This window comes from Nelumbo nucifera, chromosome 3, assembly GCF_055504915.1.
Source record: "Nelumbo nucifera cultivar China Antique chromosome 3, China Antique-T2T, whole genome shotgun sequence".
Lineage (NCBI taxonomy): Eukaryota > Viridiplantae > Streptophyta > Magnoliopsida > Proteales > Nelumbonaceae > Nelumbo > Nelumbo nucifera.
Genome location: NC_142651.1, coordinates 99,585,556 through 99,608,059, shown reverse-complemented (window position 1 = coordinate 99,608,059; position 22,504 = coordinate 99,585,556). Strand labels below are relative to the sequence as shown.

Genomic DNA, 22,504 nt, shown 5'->3' with positions numbered 1-22,504 from the left:
GAAAATTATAGATTGTAGAAAATAGAAAATGTAAAAAACGGAAATTATAACAAAACACTAAAAATGCAAAAAAAAAAAAACATGAAAATTGAAAACTGAAAAAGACCATTTTTCCTCTAACTCGCCATTCAAGAGTAATTTGGCCATGAAAATTGTTATTTATGCTGACATGGACACCTCTGTTAAGAAGCATTAACGGTGCACTAACAAAAGGTGAGTTTTGGAAAATAAAAACTTACTGACTTGGTGAATTTTAGTCAATTTCCCTAAAATAAAAAAAAAAGATAAAAGATAAATAACTTTGAGAATATACCACAAAACAGAAAAGTGCTAGTAAGCCAAGTTCAACCTCAAGTCCCCATCTAGTATTAGCTTGTTGTTGATGATTTTAGGGGATGTTTGGTTCTGTTGCCGTTATGAAATAAACTTTTTGTATTTTTATCATTTTGAAAAAATAATTGATAAATGTTTAAGTTTATTGATGTTTTTTGACAATTAGACACCACTAGACGCCACATAAGCTAAATAGTAAATAAATGCTTTGGTGTTGAGAGAAACATTAAGATGGTGTTTGGTATGATTTTCGTTTATTTGGAGAACGATGTCATTTCATTGCCATGTGTTTGTCCCAAAAATGCTATTTGTTAAGCATGTTTATCAAATAAATGTTTTGTCTCCATTTATATATAAGCCAACCGTTGGGGGGAGCTTCATTTTAACATTTCCCCCAACGCTAAGGTGCTTGTCTACTGTTTTGCTTATATAGTGCCTAATGGCAGATTTTGATGATAAATTAAGTACAAACTTTTTTTTTTTAAAATAAATGAAAATTATATCAAACATCATCTAAAATGAAACTTCTCCCAGTGGTTGGCTTTCACATAATAACACAAATCGAGACAAATGTTTATTTAATAAAAGTTTTATTGAATAGCAGTTTAGAATAAACATCTATTGGCAATGAATTGGCAACGCTGACAGTTTTTTCTTTTGAAAAACGTTTATTAAGATGATGTTTGGTATGGCTTTTGTGTTTTGGTAAACGGTGCTAGCTCATTGCCATGTAAGCGTTTGTACCAAAATGTTATTTGGTAAACCTGTTTATCCAATAAACTTTATTATCTCTGACTTTTCCTTGATTTTGAAGATAAATCAAATAAAAACGTTTTTTAAATAAATGGAAGCCATACCAAATATCCCCTCAATAAATGTTTGTCTTAGTTTGTATGAGAGCAACAATTGAGATAAGCTTCATTCAATAATTACTTTTCTTGTTTTTCAAAATAAATCCCGTACAAAACCTTTCTTCAATGTTAACAAACCGCCACAGTAACAAGCATAGCCCATGTTATGAATTGCTCTTACACCATACACATCGTAATTGGTTGTTGAGTTTGGCAACATGGGTCAAGGTTCTCTCGAAAGAGCAAAGAGAGAGAGAGAGAGAATGATTCTTCTACGCTTAAAAAATGGATTTTTAATTAAAAAAAAGGTGTCTAACGGAGCGTAGAATAGAGAGCAGAATGTGGGAAACTTTAGAAAACAGCATAGTTACTTGATTATTTAACAAGTAAGCCATATAATAAGCACGGTTGGTTAAGTGCGTGAAATGTGCTCTATTTTTACTAATTATTGATCATAACCAGATTTATGGGAATCCCCAGAACATGAGGCCATTGAGTCTCTCTTAAGAGTCGGAACAAGCCAAGTGAAAGAAGAGATGGAAGAAGTTGACTGGTTTTTTCATTGGGGTTGTCAGTTGTGTTCTATTTTCTGCAAAATCAATCCCGCCCACTGTCACTGGTGTGATCTCTGGTTGTTTGTCAAAATGTCGAAACGAGTTTCTGGGTCTCAACAAATGGACTTACAGCAGTAAACTAAATGTAGCTTAATAAAGACAAGCAGTAAGTTAAAGCAGTTGTACATTGTTGGCTAATTATAAATAACAACAGTATGATGATGAAGAGCTAGTTTGGTTCTATGATATGATACAGACATGGATTCGATCAGCACTTGATCAAACACACACACACACTTCTTAATGCAGACAGACCCACAACCAAATTAAGCTTCATTGATTAGCTCTGGATTCTGATTAGCAGCGGCGGTAGAGCGCGTATGTGGAGACCATAACCAGCGAGACAAGGAGAATAGAAGCAAACAAAGAGATTGCAATTGAGCTAGCGACGTGGTGGCAAAACTTGTCGTAGACAGAGCAGATCTTAGTCCATCCTACGTGAGAATTGCCCTTCAGCCCGATGTAAGCCACACCACCCGCCGTGCCAGTGGCTGAGGCCACCAACCCCAGCATTATCTGCAGCACCAGATACAGAGATAAGCTCTGAGTAAGTATATCTCCTCTTTGTACCCAGCAACATTAATGTTAAAGAGAGGGAATCAAGGAGATTATATATCTGTTAGCAGCTAATTAATTAATTAATTAATTACCAGATCCATGAAAACCAGGAGAAGGAAGAACTTCTTCGAGGGGCATGGCTTCCAGATGGCTCCCAAGGATGTGAGCGTGGTGATAATACTGTATAAACAAGCCACTGAAAGTGCAGCCACAAAGTATCTACACAAGGTATATATAGCGTTGATCAAAATTACATAGAAAATAGCAACAGACGACTCAAGTGATCAGCCAGACCCAGAATGAATGAGTGAGGCTACATGTCAATCAGAATTTCCACCTGGCAAGCCGGGTCCAGAATGAAACTCTAGACTCTAGCCAAAGCGCTAAACCCATGATAAGTCATGGGCTCCACTTTTGATATCGATTCTGGTCCCACTTTGACAAATTGATGCAAACTTTGTTGACTCTTAATGGATAAGCTCAAAATTAAAAGCTGGGTCATTTTGTGTTCTTCTCCCGGTGGCCGGCCGGTGCATATACTGTACCAAGCACCGAAAGATCACCGGCCCGGGACTGAGAGTGATGAAGCTGATAGAGGATCATATCAGTCTTGGGGCCAACCCCAAAAGATCAGCTACCTAAGTACGTGACGCAAAAAGATCATCAGCTCTACCAGTCTACCTATCTACCAGTCCAGACATGTAGTAGTTCAAGCAATTCAGTTAAGATCAACTTACATGGTTGCCGGAGAGTGATTGAACTTGGCTGCTTTGTAGCCAAAGGCGGGCATCGGCAGTAACCGGACGGGCACGAGCTCGGTCTGCTTGCTGGTGACCATGACCACCACGGCCACGAGCGTCGACGCGAACAGTAGGACTCTAAGCGACAAGTCCAGCGACAAATATTTAGTGGCGGGTGAGGACGACGCCATCTCTTTGGATGCTTGAGATTCAGACGACAAGGTCGCCTGCTTCTCGGTAGTTGCTTCCATGGGTTCGTACGACGTTAAGCTTGAAACCCAAGATGAATTAATGCTGGATATCTGCAGACTAGAGATGATAAGAAATGGAGATTTCTTATATAGAAGGCTGAGCTGACTGCTGAGTGTTGCGTTGCTTGGACGGTTCGATACGCCTCTTACATAATACCAATTGAAAATTAAAGAAATGACAAATGGGTGGAAGGATGTATCCTCAATTATATTCCAAACTCACAACTCTTTGGGTTTCACATGTACGTACAGTATGAAAAAGGGTTTCTTGGATCATCCATTTTTCTTCTTTCTTAAATAAACCAAATTTGCAGAGACAACGCCAGGCTGCAATTCCCTGGATTCATCTCCCTTCATGACAGAAGTGGGACCCACGAAAAGACCTTACCGATCGACTTTATTTGTCTTATCTCTAATGGTGGGTATTCCTTCCATTTATGATTCATGGCATGGTTTTGAAAATCGGACCGGAAAACTCGGGAGCCGGTTTCGTTTCATCCTAAAACCGTTTTTTTTTTTTTTTTTTGCCAAATCCATTCATTTGATCAGTAACCCATTAGCTCGGATAGTCGAACTGTCAACCCACCAATCTGGACAACAATTTTAGCCGTTTTTTTTAATTTTAAAGTCAAAATAGGCCTTCCATTTGAATTAGATGGTCAGATCATTATTCGACCCAAAAACCAGTCCCTAGCTACAATGGTTCTATGTCCGATCCAGTTTAAAAAATCTTGATTCATGAATCCCACATTCCCACCTCTCTCTCTGTTCATAATCATAAACCATGAGTAGAGAATAGAATGGCTGGGATAGGTTTGTAGATAGGAGAAGTTAGGTAGCTAATCTGTTATTGACCAAGCTATCTCCCCTCTGAATCCATGCTCAAAAGCATTCAAAAATCAGAGAATCCATGGACAAGTGGTTTCATCAATTAAAAAAAGAAAAGCAAGTAGGGACGTGCATGTTAAAGAAAGCAAAAGTTGGATTATTGGAACAAAAAAGAATCCTATAAAATATTCTTGCAGAAGCAAAAAGGATTTCTCTATAAGATGTGGGAGTTTATCTACACAGCACAGACTACAGACTGGAGACAGAGACATACAATGGATGTCCCAAGGACCAGGTTCAATTGGACTGGATTTGGTCCAATTCGATCCAGCTCAATGTGAGTCCATGGACCAGGTCCAATCCAATGAATGTTTTGAACCAATTTGGATGGTCCAATTCAATGTCTGGACCGTCCAATCTGTTCAAATTCATTTTGATTTAGATTGATTTCAACCCAAACCCGGTCCATTGACACATATATTCTTATCTTATATCAATGGACCAGATTTGGTTTAATCCAACCCAATCCAATATAAATTTATTACGGACGGATCAGGTCCAATCTATTCTAATAAACTTTTGGACTGAATTGGTCCAACCCAATATGTCTTGTTGGTCCTTCCAATTCATCCAAATTGATTTTGAACTGGATGGGTCCAATTCAAAACCGGTCCATTGGCACCCTTATCTGTCATTCACTGACCCAAGTATGTTACAAGTGTAACTGTGTAAGAGTATAGATTTCAAAATCTGAGATCAAATCAGCCCCCCACAACGTCTCACTGCACACCCGTGTATTGGAAACATCTACCGATAATATACCAAAAATGATTATGTCATTATTGGGAGATGTTCTCAATACACGGCGGGGATGTGCTGTGGGACGTTGTGGGGGGCTGATTTGAACCGAGTCAGCCCAGTCTGATGAATAAGCCAGGTGACCAAGCAGTGAGCCAAATAGGATATAAATAGCCCTAAAACATTAGAGCACAAGGGGAGGATGAAGCCTCGATGGGAAAGCACAGCCTCCCACTTCCCTCCCTTTTGGCTCGGTTTGGAAGAAGTACAAATACAAATATATATGTAGATTGCAAAACCATGCATTTTGTATGCATTTGTACTTTACATATTTGTTGTACTCTTTCATTTGCAAGAACTATGATGGCCTGATTTAAAGTATCGAAGCATCCAATATGCACAAAAGGCTTATCGGATGTTTCACTACTTTATTATTTTGTTAATCGAAGGGTTCATTTGGTTCATAGTCACAATCAGAATCAGAGTGATCTTTCCCATAATTTGGTTTGTTCAAACAGGAATTGGAACAAGTTGGAAGGGGGAGGGAATGGCCATTCCAATAGGAATTGGAATGGGATTCTTATTCTGCCCAACCAAACATTTGGATTTGGAGTAAGCTGGAATGTGATTTGCCATTCCAATAGGTATGGGAATGGGATTCTTATTCTACCTAACCAAACATTTGGATTTGGAATAAGCTGGAATGTGATTTCATTTTCAAGGGAGGGGGAGGCAATGGCCATTCCACCAGAAATGGGAATGAGATTCTTATTCCGCCCGACCAAACATTTAGAATTGGAGTGACCCATTCCGATTCCGATTCTAGACCCCTATTCCCAAGAACCAAGCGAGCCCTAATGTTTTATTTTTCAAAATTGTATCAGGGGTCAGTTTTAAGCATGCGTACCCCCTAAAAATAGTAAAAAACCGAAACACCTCTAATTTGGGTTTAGGACAGTATAATAATCCCGATATAGAGCGTATCATATTGAAATTTTGAACCTTAGAAACCAACTAGAGTCCATGAGAGCGATCTATTTGTCAGATTATTTGGCCAAGAAGGTCAACCAATCAGGCAATATCTTTTCTTTTCTTTTTTTTTTTTTTTATTTGGGGTAAAAACCAGGCAATATCTTATATGTGGAAAGTTGATTTGGAGCCGGAATTGGGCCAAATTTAAGCCCCCCAAAACGCCTGTTCGTAGCCAGAATAAAGGCCCTGTTTTTGGGCAAGTTAACATTGAAGTACTAAATAATGGCGTATGTTCCTATCCATTTTGATTTAAATAGGGCTTAATTGGATTCGGTTATTCAATGCCATTAATAAATTAAGGTCATGTTTGAGAGTGTTTATGTTAAAAATAAATGCTTATTGAATAAATGCTTAAAATAAGTACTTATTTGCATTTGACACCTAATTTTTTTAAGTGCTTATTTTAAAAATAAGCACTTATTTTATATTGAGTGTTTGGTGGTATTTTTTTTTCCAATAATAAGTAATTGTGACTCTTTTGTCTTTCATTTTCTTTCAAATTTTCAAAATATCCAATCCAAAGTGAATGAACAAAAGTATTTTGATAGAAGTGCTTTTACAAAAGTACTTTTATAAAAGTGCTTTCGTAAAAGTGCTTTTATAAAAGTTCTTTTGTTCGTAAAAGTGCTTTCGTAAAAATACTTTATAAAAGTGCTTTGATAAAAGTACTTTTATAGAATTGCTTTTATAAAGTACTTTTGTACAAGTGCTTCCATAAAAATACTTTTGTAAAAGTACTTTTATAAAAGTGCTTTCGTAAAAGGGTTATAATTGGTATTCTAAAAATTCACTGGGGACAATTATGGGAGAAAAAAGTGAATAAGTACTATTGTATGAGCACTTAAAGAAAGCTGAAAATTTGGGTTTAAAAAATAAGCATTTTTTTTCAGGCTTATTTCCAAAACACTAATAAGTACTTAATGGTGTGGTCCATCCCAAATAAGCACTTATTTTTAAACACTCGCAAACATAATCTAAATTAAAAATAATTAAAATATTCTGTGCTATTAACAAAATTAACTAAAAATGAATTTATTTGAAAATAATTTCTATGAGACGTGGGACCTGTGACTTTTTAAGTAAACATACATATTCAAAACAACTTTATTAATAGATATGTATTAATTTTATGCTTATAAATGCAAATGGCTAAACATTATTGATTTAGATTGGATCATATTAGATCACATTTAGGTAGATACATATTCCATCAAAATATAAATTGATGGGAAGGTGCCGACTAATTCAGTTAGTAACGTGTTTGGTAGGGAAGACCTGCCTTCACCGAGGTTGTGGGTTTGGGATTTGGGAGATGGGTTACCCGTTATTGTTGTTATTGTGTAGCCCCATGAACAAGATGCTGAAACTTTCAACTGATTGATTATGAGAAATTCCTAACGGTCCATTACTTGGAATAATGTTAAAATCTCGGGCCCAATGTTTTCGAATTGCCATTGACCTGGATGGTTGGACCATTTGGATCGGAAATCATCCAAGTAATCAGTTCTATTTTACTCCAAACTTGGCTCCCGGCCAAAAATCATTGAATTGGTTAACGACCTATTGACCTGGGTGGTTGAACTGTTGATCCATTCAACAATTTCTGGTCATTTTTTATTTTAATTATTTTTTTTTAAATTTTAATTTTTTGTTAGAACGGGCCATCTATTTGAACTGGACGATCGAATAATTGACTCGGAAACCGATGGCTATAATGGTTTTGATTCTAGATCAGTTTTTAAAACATTGCTCGGGCCAACAAACTTGAGGGGAAGGGCATCCCATAATGCCCCTAGAGGTGTAAATCGGGTCGTGCCGCCCGCGGCCCGGCATGGCCGGACACAAACTTGGACCAGTCTGGCATGACGGTCTGCAGGCCATGCCAGGCCCAACATGATCATATGGGCTGTGCTGGGCCTGGGGTTTTAGGTCCACAGGCTGAAATGACCTAGCCCGCAGCCTAGCCCAATACAACCCATATATATTATTTATATATATTATATATTTATATAATATTATATAAATTATAATTATATAATATATAATATATTAATAAAATAAATATATTTTTTTAATTTTATTATACTAATTTATTTAATTATGTATAAGCAATTTTATACACAAAATTCATATAAAATTGAAATTTTAAGTTTTTTGTCAATTTTTTAAATAAATAGCTTTGGCCCGATGCACGGCCCAACCTGGTCCAGGGCTTGGCCCATGGCATGGCACGGGTCTGCACATGCCTGGGCTGTGGGCCATGCCGAACCAACCCCCAAAATTTTCACCGGGGAGGACGACACAGCACGACCCACACTTTGCACAGGCCGCACACGGCATGACCCACTTTACACCTCTAGATGCCTCACAACACATCCCGTACTTGTCACCGGGAGATGCTCCCAATACAAGGTCGAGGTGTGATTGGGGCATTGTGGGGCACTGATGTGAACTCGCTAAAATGCCTAATAAAAGAGATTGACACCCACTTGGCATCTAGACCCCACCTCACACCGACCTCATAGGCACATCCCACCGAGTATCGGGAACATCTCCCTAACCCAATACACGGAAGGATGTGTGCAAATCGTTGGGACACCTCAGCTCTTCTAGCTTATTAGCTGTAGGAATTGTATATGGATATAGTGATAACAAAGTGAGGATAGAAATGAAAGAAAGGCAACATCAAGATATTCATCTCCATTATACGAAGGAAATTAAAAAAAACAACAACCAATATTAAATAGAGATAGAAAGAGACCTAAGCTATAATGACTTGATTCAGACACATTATCTATTATTCCATACCTATAAGACAACCTACCATTTGGTTGAGGAGTTAATTGTTCAATGTTTAGACTAACCTATTGCTTTCATGTGAAAAGCACATGCCTCCCTCCTCTCTCTCTCTCTCCACCTGACTGTAGGGATATGGCTGGATAAGAGTTCAAACCAGACCTCCCATAAGATTGTTCTCCAAAACATCCGGGCTAATGTATTGGAAATATCTTCAAATGATGATATCATCATTTCTGATATTATCATTAAGAGATGTTTCTAATACACAGTGGGAATGTGCTGTGAGACGTTGTGGGAGGTTGATTTGATGTCGTTGGATAATGGCCTGACTAGAGTTTGGTTCCTTGTTGACCGCTTCAATAACCCCTTGCCAGCCTGGTGTAGATGTGTACAGAATTCCAAATTAATGACAAAACATGTGATAATCCAGGCTGTTTAAGTGTGGACGAGAAGGCAGAAGCTTTTAAGCCTTATTGTAGGCCGAATCGTCTTTGCCTCTGGGTTGTGAGTCATTAATGACAAAACATGTGATAATCCAGGCTGTTTAAGTGTGGACGAGAAGGCAGAAGCTTTTAAGCCTTATTGGAGGCCGAATCGTCTTAGCAATAAACAATGTATAAATATGTTATAGATATATTATATGTATTATTTTATATTTGATTTATATTTTTTATTTTTATTTATAAAAAATATTATAAATTGTAATTTGAGGCCAAAAATGATTATTTTTTATGAAAATAGCGGGGCAAGGCGCCTATGCCTCTATGGGACATAGATCTCGAAAAGTTACCCAAAATAAAAAATAAAAAGAATCACCCCAATCAGGCATCGGAGTGCAAAGTTATGGCCTCCAAAAGTTTGTACTCATTGTGTATGCAACCCGCATCCCAGGCACTAGGTCGCACGTGTTAGTGGTCGAACCATCCGGGCCAAACGGTTCTTGACCAAGGCAACGGTATTTGACCATCTGACAGGTCTTGACTGAACTGAACCCAAAATCCTGACCGGGTGACAGTTCAAACAATTCAATTGGCAGGTCAACAGCGGGTTGAAAGCATTGATCATGCATGGTCTGTGGGACTGGGAGAGGCTTTTTGGGATGAAAACTTACCATGAATAGAAGTGAAGCTATTTTGTTGGACCCCGTATCTTGCTTCCATTTGTACGATTCTTGGTTCTTTTTTGGCTCCTTATCTCAACAGTTAACTCGCAAAGTCTTCTTTAATAATAATGGCAGCTAATATAGTTTGAAGAGTTTCTCTCTCATAAATATATATAGAGAGAATAATTCAAACAAAGACTCAAACACATTGCACTACAGGTCCGTTTGATTTATAGTCAGGAATTGAAATTGGAATGCAGCCTATTTCTCTGCTTATTTGGTTCAAATGGGAATTAGAATCAATTGGAATGGATTCTCATTTCTAAGGGAGGAGGGAATGATCATTCCTTCAAATGGGGGAATGCCTTTCCATTAGAAATGAGACATTTCTATTCTGAACCCAAACCCTTATTCCTGCAAACCAAACCGATCCTATGTTTTACACCAAATTTCTTATATGAAATATTGTAGTATATTACCAACACTTCAGAGTTTTTATATATTCCTCCCCTTCAGAAGTTTTTATTCATCTGTACAGTTGGAACAGTGACAAGTGGGAGATTCTTTCAAAATTCAAGAGAGAGGGATAGTGAATCATAGGTCGAAGAGTTGGTAAAGAAAACTAAAAAACCAATAAAAAATAGTTTAGAAACAATTAGTTATTCATTCCTGTTTAATGAGAGAGAGAGAGAGAGAGAGCTTAGGAAAGAATGCAATCAAACATGTCAGGCAATGAACAGTCTTGGTCTGTATTCTCTAATTAAATCTCTATTTTAGTGAGGGACTAATGAGGGGGTTTGGAACCATGGCCGTTTTTCAAAAAAACGGTGCCACGTTGGATCTACATAATAAACGCCTATGTATTTCATTGTTTGGTTCAACCAATTATTAAAAAATTGGGCATGCCTCAAAAATTGGGACTCCACCGATGCATGAAATGTCAAATTTGGCGTTTCATGCATTGGTAAACTGTTTCCCCCAACGGTTGACTGATGTGTATGTTATGTGGTGTTTACTTGTCAGTACATACATGAAAAACAGTGATGAAAATCACCTTATCAAACAGCATAGTATTGCTCACTGCCTATGTGGCAGAAACATTTTTTTTTGTGAAAAACAGGTTTTGGAAGCATGGGCATTTTTTCTTGAAAATCGGTCTCAAAAAACACCCACGCTTCCAAACACCATGGAGAAGAGAGCTCCACCTAGGGTCAATAGTTGACTCAAATTGAGCTTTAAACACAAATGAAGGTCTGTGTATAACATAAAGACAAGCCATTCCTTCCAATTGGGATCTCACTTAACCTAATGATTTCTAAAATATCAGAAAATAGTACTAGGAGTAAAAAAAAAATAAAAAAAAACATCTATAGAAAATGAGGAGGAAAAAGGTACCCAGAGAAAGAACCTATCATTGACCTTGCCAATTTGGACCAGTCGAACCCTTGAATCGCCATCTGCTTAGAGAGAAAAATGTGTGGAACTGTCGAGCCATTTGATCCATGGCTTAGACATTAAATATCTCTTTTTTTTCTGCATTTTTTTAGTCATTTTCATTATTTATTATAATAATTTTTGTTTTTTACACTTATTTTGTTTAATACAATGATTTTTTTTTCTTTTTATATATATTTTTTTGCTTGTTAACATAACAGGGTAGCCTATCTCCTCAAATCCATAACCCTCCAACCCTGGTGGCAGCAGGATTTAATCCCAGGTCTTCGCTTTAAACAGCCAGAAAAACTTACCAACCGAGCCATAATTAATTGGTTAATACAATGAATTTATAATATCAGATACATGCATATTTAGTTGTATTTTGCATGTTTAACTAATTTTTATACTTACTAGTAGAGAAGCCGATGCACGGGTGAAAATGAATGAAAAAAATAATAGTTAAAACTATAACTAAACTCATTAATACAAATCAAGTATGATAAAGAAAATACAATTTGGGATGAAGATATCAATTTGACAATAAGTTGGAAAGAACTTGGATTTAGGCCATTAGAAAGTGGTTTGATTGATGTTTGACAATTTATGATTATTTCTTTGCTATTATTTTCTCATTTGTTTGTATGTGTGTTATTTACTATTTTCCGTGCCCTTTTTTGTATTGTCTCTAATTTGCACTTTTCATTAATTCATCAGAAAATATAAAATGGGTTGTGTCATGCCGACATGACAAGATTTTGCGGGTTGTCTATGCTTTAACAGGCCGTGCCATGTCGACACATGGTCCTGGGTGGGTCATGCCCTACCTGGCTTGAAAGGCTGAAACTCTTCCAAGGTTTGGCCTACAACACAAGTCCAGGTGGGCTTAGCCATAGGCTGGGGTGTGAGAGGCATGATTTTTTATTAAAAAATTAAATAAATAATGAAAAGTTAAATAAATTAACTAAATAAAAAAGAAATTGAAAAAATATTAAAATTTTATTCTATATAAATTTTGATGTATACAATTGTTTATATATGAAATTAAAAAAATTACAATATAATTTGAACAAAATAGTACAGTAAAATTGAATATATATATATATATATATATATATATATATATATATATATATATATATATATAAAAGCCTGTTCTGTGATGGGCTGTGGGCCTATACCAGCATGGTCCACTTTTTTGTTCTATATCATGCTGATGCACGAGCCTCAAAACCCAAGCCCAACACAACTCGGGGGTATGGGCTAGTCCAATTGCTACATTGATTGGCCTGTGTTGGGTATAGCCCACTTTATAGTTTCACATTTATGAAAGATCAAAGATTGGAATAGCAAAAAAATGATAAAGGTAAAAATTAGAGGATGCAACTTTGGTTGATATTCAGTATGTTAACGGTTAGTATTCATTTTTATTGGAAAAAACTTTGTTTCATAGTGTACATCCCATTTAATGATAGGTCAAATAAATATTGGAATAACAAAAAGCATAAAGGGTAAAAAGGGATCATGATTCGATCCGATCCAAAGTCTAATCCTATTTTATAGGATTTGGATATCTTCATTATGGATTTTTGGATCGGATTAAAAACTGAATCAGATTCGGATCACCCCTATCCGATTCAAAAGGATCCAATATATTATTTATATCATATTTTTGTAATTTTTATAGTTATTTATTTTTTTATAAAAACATGTATATATGATGAAAATAGTTGAAAAAGACATTCATTTTATTGTTTTTCTTTATTTAAATTGTTATATTTAATTTTTTAATAATTTATGATTTTAAAAAAATAAATCTGATTGGATCAAATTCGAATATCCAATGTCCTTATCGAATTCGAATCTAAATCAATATTTGTGAGATCTGATCGGATTGGATTTGACCTATAATTTATCAGATTGGATTTGGATATACCTTGATTTGAATCCAATTCGATCTATTGCATCCCTATAAAAAGGGAAAGTGTAATCAGGCTTTTTGACGAAACATTGTTACCATCCTCATTTTTATTATAGATTATAGAAATATATAATGGTTATAGAGAAATTAGGATACAATGGCTAAGGAGGGAAAATAATAGAAATAGATATGTAATTGGAATAATAATAACTAAAGAGGGGTAATAATGGAAATAGATAATCGGATTACCCAGGTATAATAACTAAGGGACAATAATAGGGGTAATAATGGAAATAGATAATCAGATAACCCATGTATGATAACTAAGGGACAATAGTGGAAATAGAAAAATCAGGTCTTCTGACAACCATTCTCATTTTTATAAATGGTACAAATTTTGTATTTTTATTATCATATGATTTATGATTTTATAGATTGACCCATTTGACTTGAGCGGTTAAATCACTGATTTACCACCTAGAGAAAAAGCAGTTTCAATTCCTGGTTATTTTTTAAAACAATATTGATCTAAATTGTAGACATGACTTCCAAGCATAGAGAATTTGGTATAATTGTCTGGTCATAACCCGTGATGCGAGGTGGATACTTGACTTGGGTTCCATAAATTCATTAAAGTTAAATCCAAATATCATATATCATGTATGGCTAAAACTTACTTGCATGGATATGCTTTTACACTAGTATATATAATTAAGACCTCATTGAACTATATATTATGCTAGTATATATACAAACAACATTACTTTTGGGAAAATTCCCGATCAATACCTTGTACTTTGGTTCAAATGACAATTTGGTCCCCGAACTTTAAAATGTGACAATCCAGTACCCAAACTTTCAAAATGTGACAATCTAATACCCCAACTTCCAAAATGTGACAATCCAGTACTTGTCGTTAACCAGTCCGTTAATCAGCCATTAAGTGACATTTGAAAAGTCAAAAATGCCCTTTGAGTGCCATCTAATTCTCTTTATCAACCATCCAAACATTGACAAAAAACTGAACAGTCCCAAATCTTAGAAGAATCTAGAATTTGGGGATGTTCATTTTATTGTCAATGTTTGGGTGGTTGATAAAGAGAATTAGATGGCACTCTTATAGCATTTTTTACTTTTCAAATGTCACTTAACGGCTAATTAATGGACAGGTTAACGATAGATACTGGATTGTCACATTTTGAAAGTTTGGGTACTGAATTATTGTATTTGAAAGTTTGGGTACTGAATTATTGCATTTTAAAACTTTGGGTACTGAATTATCGCATTTTAAACTTTGGGGATCAAATTGTTACTCGAGCAAAAATATAAAGTACTGATCAGGAATTTTCCCTTATTTTTTACACTAAATAAAAATTTATTAAGAAAAAAGAAGAAAAAGAAGATATAAGGCGTAAGCCCAAACACACAAAATTGAAGACCCATAACAAAGAGCTGGCCAAAAAATAGACCCAACAATAAGCCCATCAACTATATGAGTGGCAAACCACACCACTTCAACAAAATGGTCCTCACAGACCCTTGCAGCTGTGCAATATCTCCCCATCTATTGTCAATTTGGTTATTTAATGCCCTACTGCCCTACATATCTGCTTCCTATTTAGCATGTGCATTTCATCAGAATGCCACCTCCTTAACTATCAAACCTTTTACCTACTCTGCATAATGGTCTGGTATTGATTATAATTGCTTTAATTGCCACGTGTTACAATCTTACGGTTCTTCCCACAATGATTTAACACATAATAAATCCTACAAAATTTCACTTTGTTTCTTTGTCATATGTGAAGAAATTTGGAAATGGAAGAGTTGATGTATCATGCATGTGGTAATTAGAAATACCATTTCTTACGAGCTCAAGGATGGGTTTTTTAAATTAAAATATAGTTAGAGAACTCCCGGTGATGAAATGAGTTTTCTAATCAAAGGTTTAAAGTATTGATATGATACATCTTATATTGGGCACATTGTATTATATTGATACCTTGCCAATACACCTTTTTAAGGACAATACCGGAACCTTTTTCTTTTATATGTTAATCAAGGTTAGGAATGGCAATTTCTCCATCCCCGATGGGGACCCGAGTTCTCAGACTCCATTGGCTCGGAGATAGGGATTGCTTTGGTGGGGCGGGGATGAAAACGGAAATTAATAAGAATCCCTGGTCGGGGTTGGGGATGGGGATTGAGGTCCCCACCCCACCCCGAGCCTGATTATATATTTATATATAAATATATATATATATATTTATTTATTTAAATGTTATTTATATTAAATGTATATTGTATATATCAAAACATATTTAAAATGTTATTATAATTTATTTTTTTTATTTATTTTAAGTAAATTTATTTTCATAAAAAATACTATTATCTAAAAAATTTTAAAGATTCGGGTCCCACGGTGAACCCATCCTTATCAAGGATCGGGAATAGAGAACAAATTTTATGTCCAGCGAGGATTGTGGATGGAGTTAATTTCATAATTGGGGGAACAAAAAAAAAGCGTGTGGTGCAAAGTATGAATACACCCCTGATAGAAGACATCGCCTTTAGTCTCAAATTATGAGAGGTCTTCCATGGGCCCCATCCTATATTCCTATTTGTATCATGGTTTTCAAAATCGGATCGAATTGGACGGCTGGACCAGAAAAATCGGGAATCGCTGAACTCGCTTTTTTCCCAAACCCTCTTTTTTCCACAAAACTTTTGATTTTGGTCAACAAACTGCTGAACCAGCCGGTTAACCGTTTGAACCATTTAAATTGTTCGAATGGTTTTGACCGTTTTTCAATGTTTTAATTTTTTTTTATTTTTTTGTTAGAACGGGCCAGCCGTTCGAATTGGTAACTGGACCCTTGACCGATTTGGTTTTAAAAATCATGATTTGTATAGCAGATCCACTACCTAAAATATAAATAAGACAAAATCTTTTTTTTTTTCCTTGAATTTTTTGTTAGTAAATTTACCAACACTTTTTAGGATAAAACTCAAATTTAGATTGAATAGGGTTCAGGACCAGTCCCTTTTAATCTAAGGATAAGTGGACTGCAATTCACCTCAGAAATCTGAATTGCAGCCCCCTCCTACTCTACTAATAGCCCCCCTATAAATCGCATCCTGCCCATGAATTTGACATCAATCCACGGACCGGATTCAGTCCATCCCTAAAAATCTTAACTCCATTCTAAGGGTGGATTCATCTATAAAAACCCCTTGAATCTAGTAAAAGACCCGTTAGATGTTAAATAGATTCCCACATCACATTCGGTTTCTTAATTGTGATCGCTGGTGAACTTAAATATCCCCATATTTAATTTTTGTTTAAAAAATTTTAAAAAATGCAAAAATAAAAAAAATAAAAAGCAATTAATATTAGAAGTCTGATGTGCATAGAAATAGAAGTTGATGAACATGCTTGATTTTCATATTATGTTAACATTTAAAAATAAATGTCAACAGAGTTTTCTAAATTGTTTTTATTGCAATCACATCTGTCGTGAGTCTTTGACCACCTTTGCAAACTAAACGTGCTTTATTGACAGATGATCTGGACTCCATAATAAAACAAAGCCGGGCCCACAATTGTTTTAAATTCCAAACACCAAAATGTTCTGTTCTTCTTTCTTCTTTCTCTTCTTCTCTTCTCTTCCTTCTGATATAATTGATGATATGACATGCTCATGCTTTTTCTTCAATTATATCTTATTCATCTTTCTTCCCCCACCCTTCTCTGTCCTCTCTGGCTCCTTCTATCTATCCTCTTGGTTTTATCTTTTTCCCCATCTCTTGGCTATAAAGTCATAATCAAAATCTGAAGTGACCTATATCGAAGTTAGTTAGCTAAGGGTGGCAGAAAAAGGGAGTAATATCCGATTTGAGCTAAAATTCTATCTGTGTTGCTTTTTTATGTGATTTTGATATGATAATACAATACTAATCTTACACCCCATAAGGCTGTGTTTAGTTTGGCAAACTTTCCTTCGGCTTTCAGTTTTTTTCTCTTAATATCTCTTGTTTTCTGTCAAACCAAACATGGACTAAATCAGACGCCTGTGCCTTTGGTTGGAAGTGTCTCATTTAGGAAGTTCTGTAAATGCTGCACACTCCATGTGCGTGTAAAGTTAGCATTTTTGAAGTATATTAGGCCAAGTACAGAAAATTCCTCTTTTCTTTTTTCTTGTTTAGGATTGACAACAGGGCGGGTTTGGGATGAGGCATATTTTTCCTGATTCCGATTTTGAAATAAATTCCTGTCACCGACCTCAACCCCCACCGAGGATAAAAGTTATTCTCCATCCCCAATCCTTCAAGATGGGTTCTGCATGCAGGCTCAAATCTTCGATTTTTTTTTTAATTAAAAGTATATATATATATAGAGAGAGAGAGAGAGAGAGTATAAATAATATATTATTATATTTAATATATATATATATATATATATATATATATATATATATATATATATATATAATCAGGGATGGGTCAGGTCTGGGATTTCACTCAAGATTGGCTTCCATCAGGGCAAATCTGTGCCCACACCGTTTTAACAGCCTTTTTCAACCTTGCATTGAGAATATCTTCCCATAAAATAAAACACATAAGTAGGGATATATTCTCAATGCAACGCAGAAAAAGCTGCCCGAATGGACCTTGCCTTGACTGAAGCCGAACTCTTTCACTCCCCATCCCTGACCCCATCAGGTTGGGGAGGCCGGATACCCAGTGGGGATGGGAAAATTGCCATCCCTGCTCTGGATTCACTGATCACAAAATGCTGGTTGCATCCGTGTGCACCTGACAGTACAGCTGTACACTGGAAATATCTCCCGCTGAATGACTATAAATAGTACAAGAGATGTTTCTAATGTGTGGCTGTAGATGTGTACATACAAAGTTTTGTGATCAGCAGATCTGGGCTCTGGCTCTGATAGTTGGGTCACTAGTAAAGAAGCGTGTACCAAAATATTGCCTAGATTTGCTATGCACAAGAAGCTACCTACAGAACTTCCAACATGATCTATAGCTGCACATCTCAAGTACACTCCATCAATGACAACATCCAAATATGAAACATGTTTAAGATGTGCGGTTGTGGATCATGTTGGAAACTGTGTTGGTAGTGTCTTGTGGGTAGCAGATCTTATTGGTATAATAGATACACTAGCTCCCATCTATAACTTGTAATTAGAGTGGCTAAATACTGAACATTACTTAATTGGACAATAACATTTTACCAAGTGTAGGGTGTCAATTAGATATGAGTCCATTAGAGATGGAGCAGGTCCAATCCAACCTGATGACTCTGGACCATTTTGGATCAGTCCAATTCAATGTTTAAATCGTCTAATCTGTTCAAATTGGTTTTAATTTAGATAGGTTTCACTTTCAACCCAAAGCTAATCCACTGACACTTGTATTCTTTTCTTCTATCAATGGACAGGATGTTGGTTCAATCTCACCCAACGGATGGACGAGGTCCAATCCAATTCAATACACTTTAGACCATTAAATTTGGACTAGTCCAATTCAATATATTTTATTGATCCATCCAATCTATCCAAATTAATTTTGATTTAAATGATTCCAACCCAAAATTGGATAATGCACAAAAGTTAGAACTCCAAAAAAAAATCTTCATTTTGTAGGCTCATGTCATTCTCCAAGGGTTGGGATTTGGGAAGAAAAACAAAATAGCCAGCTGGGTGGCTCAACCTTATCCCTAAACAGTGCTCATGGGATAGTGAGAGGATACTGGATTAGAGCATGAGCCGCCTGGTATTGCTCAAATTATTTATTATTTTTTTTTGTTTTTATATCAGAAAATGGACAGTTCTTCTGAATGGGCCAAGAGACTTTTAGATATAAGACAATCTTTTTGGAACACGGGAATGAAATAATGGGCCCTAAATTAGGCCCATTTTATAGCTTAGAGCCCACCTCATGGCATCAAGGCTGTCCCCCTAGGCCTGGATCATCATCACTCTTTCCCTTGTTATCCTCTTTTAATTTGGTAACTTTCTCCAACCCTTTATGAACATAATCTCACACCGCACATTTCATACATGGTGGGTTCCACTTTATGTGAATCCCATTTGATGAAGGAAGATTTGGCCCGACCTCTTAACCACTCAATACGTGGCAGAGGCAACAGCTCGGCACGGCAGTACGTTCAAGGCGTGAGCTCTGAAAGGAGGAACCAGTGGTTCGAGCTTCCTAAAAGGAGTCCGAACTCTCCCTTTGACCCCGAGCCTTACGAGGAGCGCAAAGGGCAACAACCCGAACTGGCCCGCCCCAGGGCAGTTCGGGCCACACCTCTATCCGAACTCAAGACTTCACCTCGCACACCACTCCAGCACTTCGTCTCCAAGACGTCGAACTGAACGACCGTACCTGACCTGACACCAAAGGAGTCCGTATCCTGAGGCGGCGCACCTGACTGATTTAGGATCTGACACTTGATAACCGCACTTCAACGGCCACCTGCCACCGCCACCTCCGGTCACAGAGACGGCTCCGACAAAGAGAGTAGTGGCGGTTGTCTGCCCCAACAGAGGTGATGACACCCAAACTGGCAGAAGTGCTGAGGTAATGATACCCGACTTGACAGGAGCTTGCGAGTGAGTGCGCGAAGTGGTTATAAAAGGCTCTCTTCCTCCCCAAGAAGGAGGTATGTGATAACTTTGCGCTATCTGATTTTTTATCTTGCCTTTGAGGAAATATTAACTTGAGCTTCGAAGCACTCTCACCAAGTTCCTCCCCGGAGATTACTCGCTTTCTTCTCCGTTTCAGGCACTTTTTGCTCCAACCAGAGGCAAGACCATTGACAGCTAGGACCGGTCAGATTGCGCTCCATCACCATTCTTATAGTAAGATATGTGGTGTTAGATCAGGTTGGTGGAGGGTTGGAAGGTGTTTAGTTTGCAGAAGATCTCAACTCCTATACAACACATCAGCAATTCAAGGCTTATTATATTCATGGAAGAGAAGCCCTTTGTCAGTGGCCTTTAATGCACAGACATTACACTGTTCCATTGCCAGATGGACTTTGGAACCCCTCCTCCAGAAGATGCTTTAATGTGGCAAGGTTTAATTTACCACCTCTTTCGGAAAGGTAGGGAATAATGAATGTAGGTGGTTTTGATAGTGGAAGATGCTAATTTTTAAGAATTTGACATATCGATCAAATCGCCCATAAATTTTGATGAATTTTCATTGGTTAATGTACATCTTAGTACAAGACATTAATGCTATGTTTGGTTTAAAGGAAAAAATAGGGAAAGGAAGGAAAAGGTAGGAAAACCTTTACAAACCTTGTATAGGTTTGTACAACACAACAGCCTAAGTGTAAGAGATCCGAACTCTTCAAACATTCCCAAAGAGTGATGTATATGAATCCCAAAGCATGTGGTCAATGCTATGGATCAGAAAAAAATGATGGTCCCTTGGGACTGGATTAGCATTACAGATGATATATCATTTGCTATAATGCATCAGCAGCAACAGGAGTGGAATTAGGTAACGATGTGCATAAGAAAGCTATATTTATGAATATTCTTAATCAAGCCTTATTATATATATGAGTTCAACTACGATGCATTCACTAATATTCGCTATGTGCTAAATCTAGATCTCAACCAATCACATTAAAGTCTCGTTACTTTTCATTGATTCATGTTTCATAGAGTATATTTTCATGTTTAACAAGATGTAGTTACTATCGCATTCAACCCAATCACGTTTTTTGTTACATAGTGTATCGGATATGCACCATAGATTCTGCCTATATATAATTCTATAATTAATTGAATTCATATTTTTCCAAACACGCCCATGGAGTGTGCAGCATTTATAGAACTTCCTAAATGAGACACTTCCAAGTTCAGTATATTATCACTTCCTTATTTTTCTTTAATTTTCTCAAAGGACCTTTTGTTTTGACACCAAGTCAAACTAAAGAGATATCTAAGTAATCCAAAGGGAAAATTCCCGATTAGTACCTTGTACTTTGGGCCTAGTGCCACTTTGGTCCCTGAACTTTAAAATGCGACAATTCAATACCCGAACTTTCAAAAGACACAAATGCCCTTCGAGTGTCATCTAATTTTCTTTATCACCCATCCAAACATTAACAAAAAATTAATAGTCCTAAATCCTTACTTCTTTTATTCAAGAAATTTGGGGTCCAAAATGCCCATTGAGACGTGTGCCCAACTTTCTTGAACAGAGGAAGCAATGATTTGGGATTGTTAATTTTTTGTCAACTTTTGGATGGTTGATAAAGAAAATTAGATGACACTCAAAGGGCATTTGTGTCTTTTTAAAATGCCACTTAACGGCTGGTTAACAGCTGGTTAATGGTAGGTACTGGATTGACATGTTTTGAAAGATCGGATACTGAATTGTCACATTTTAAAGTTCGGGGACCAAAGTGGCACTGGACCCAAAGTACAAGGTACTAATCAGGAATTTTCCCTAATCCAAAATACACTTGAAAATTTTGAATTAATTAATTACTTCAAAATTGAATTTGATTATCGTCCATGGATTGCATTATTGCATATTTGTAGATATGTTTAGAGTTTAATTTTGTCAGTGGTACATTTACTGTGGTATAGCCCCATTGTTTTGGAGCTATTTAGCAAGTCTTTAAGGTAGATCTTTCAACATTCTAGTAGACAAGAGACGCACTAAGCTTTTGGGGTCTTGTCTTTAAAGATCACTGTTTGGTTTTGCATCATGGTCTAATGGGCTATTAACAACAGTTGAGAAGGCTATTTTCAACATAGAAAGACGAAAAGCTTCATTTAAAGCTTCCTGGTTTTTGGATTGATCTTTCCATATGCTCATCTTTGCGTATTTCGGTCCATGTGATACCAAACGGAAAAGACCATTTTTTCAATCTTTTGAACTTCCTGCACATGGTTTTCAAAATCGGACCGGACCGGATGGTCAGACCGAAAAACCAGGAGCCAGTCAGGTGACCAGTTTCATTTTCTAGGGCTGCAAGTCGGGCCGGGTTAGGACGGGTTGAGGCCAACCCTAGCCCAACCCTAAGTTCTAAACCCCAACCCTAACCCTAACACTAACTAAATCCCTTCAACCCTAATCCAACCCGAAGCCAATTTTGGGTTGGGTTGGGCCCAACCCAACCTTATTCTCATCCCTCAAAACCTCATAGGATTTTTCGATTTTTTATCTTAACTCAACTTTCACTACCCATAT

The 22,504-nt window shown here is 36.7% G+C and overlaps 1 protein-coding gene across 1 annotated transcript; it reads right to left on the bottom strand.

Moving 5' to 3' along the window:
• Positions 1-1,239: 1,239 nt before the first annotated feature.
• On the bottom strand, positions 1,240-3,507 carry LOC104588944 (CASP-like protein 1D1). The gene is made up of 3 exons (XM_010247084.3): positions 3,094-3,507; positions 2,449-2,575; positions 1,240-2,314 (listed from the first exon to the last, which is right to left on the bottom strand). Exons 1-3 carry the CDS (start codon positions 3,345-3,347, stop codon positions 2,096-2,098), a joined length of 600 nt encoding a protein of 199 aa, XP_010245386.1. The 5' UTR covers positions 3,348-3,507; the 3' UTR covers positions 1,240-2,095.
• Positions 3,508-22,504: the final 18,997 nt, after the last annotated feature.

Bases quoted from the DNA above. Each gene is read 5' to 3' on its own strand.
- LOC104588944 (XM_010247084.3), bottom strand. From the start codon at position 3,347: ATGGAAGCAACTACCGAGAAGCAGGCGACCTTGTCGTCTGAATCTCAA. The intron at 2,576-3,093 runs GTAAGTTGATCT...TACCTTGTGTAG, and splicing joins AATCACTCTCCGGCAACCAT to ATACTTTGTGGCTGCACTTT. The intron at 2,315-2,448 runs GTAATTAATTAA...CTGGTGCTGCAG, and splicing joins TCCTGGTTTTCATGGATCTG to ATAATGCTGGGGTTGGTGGC.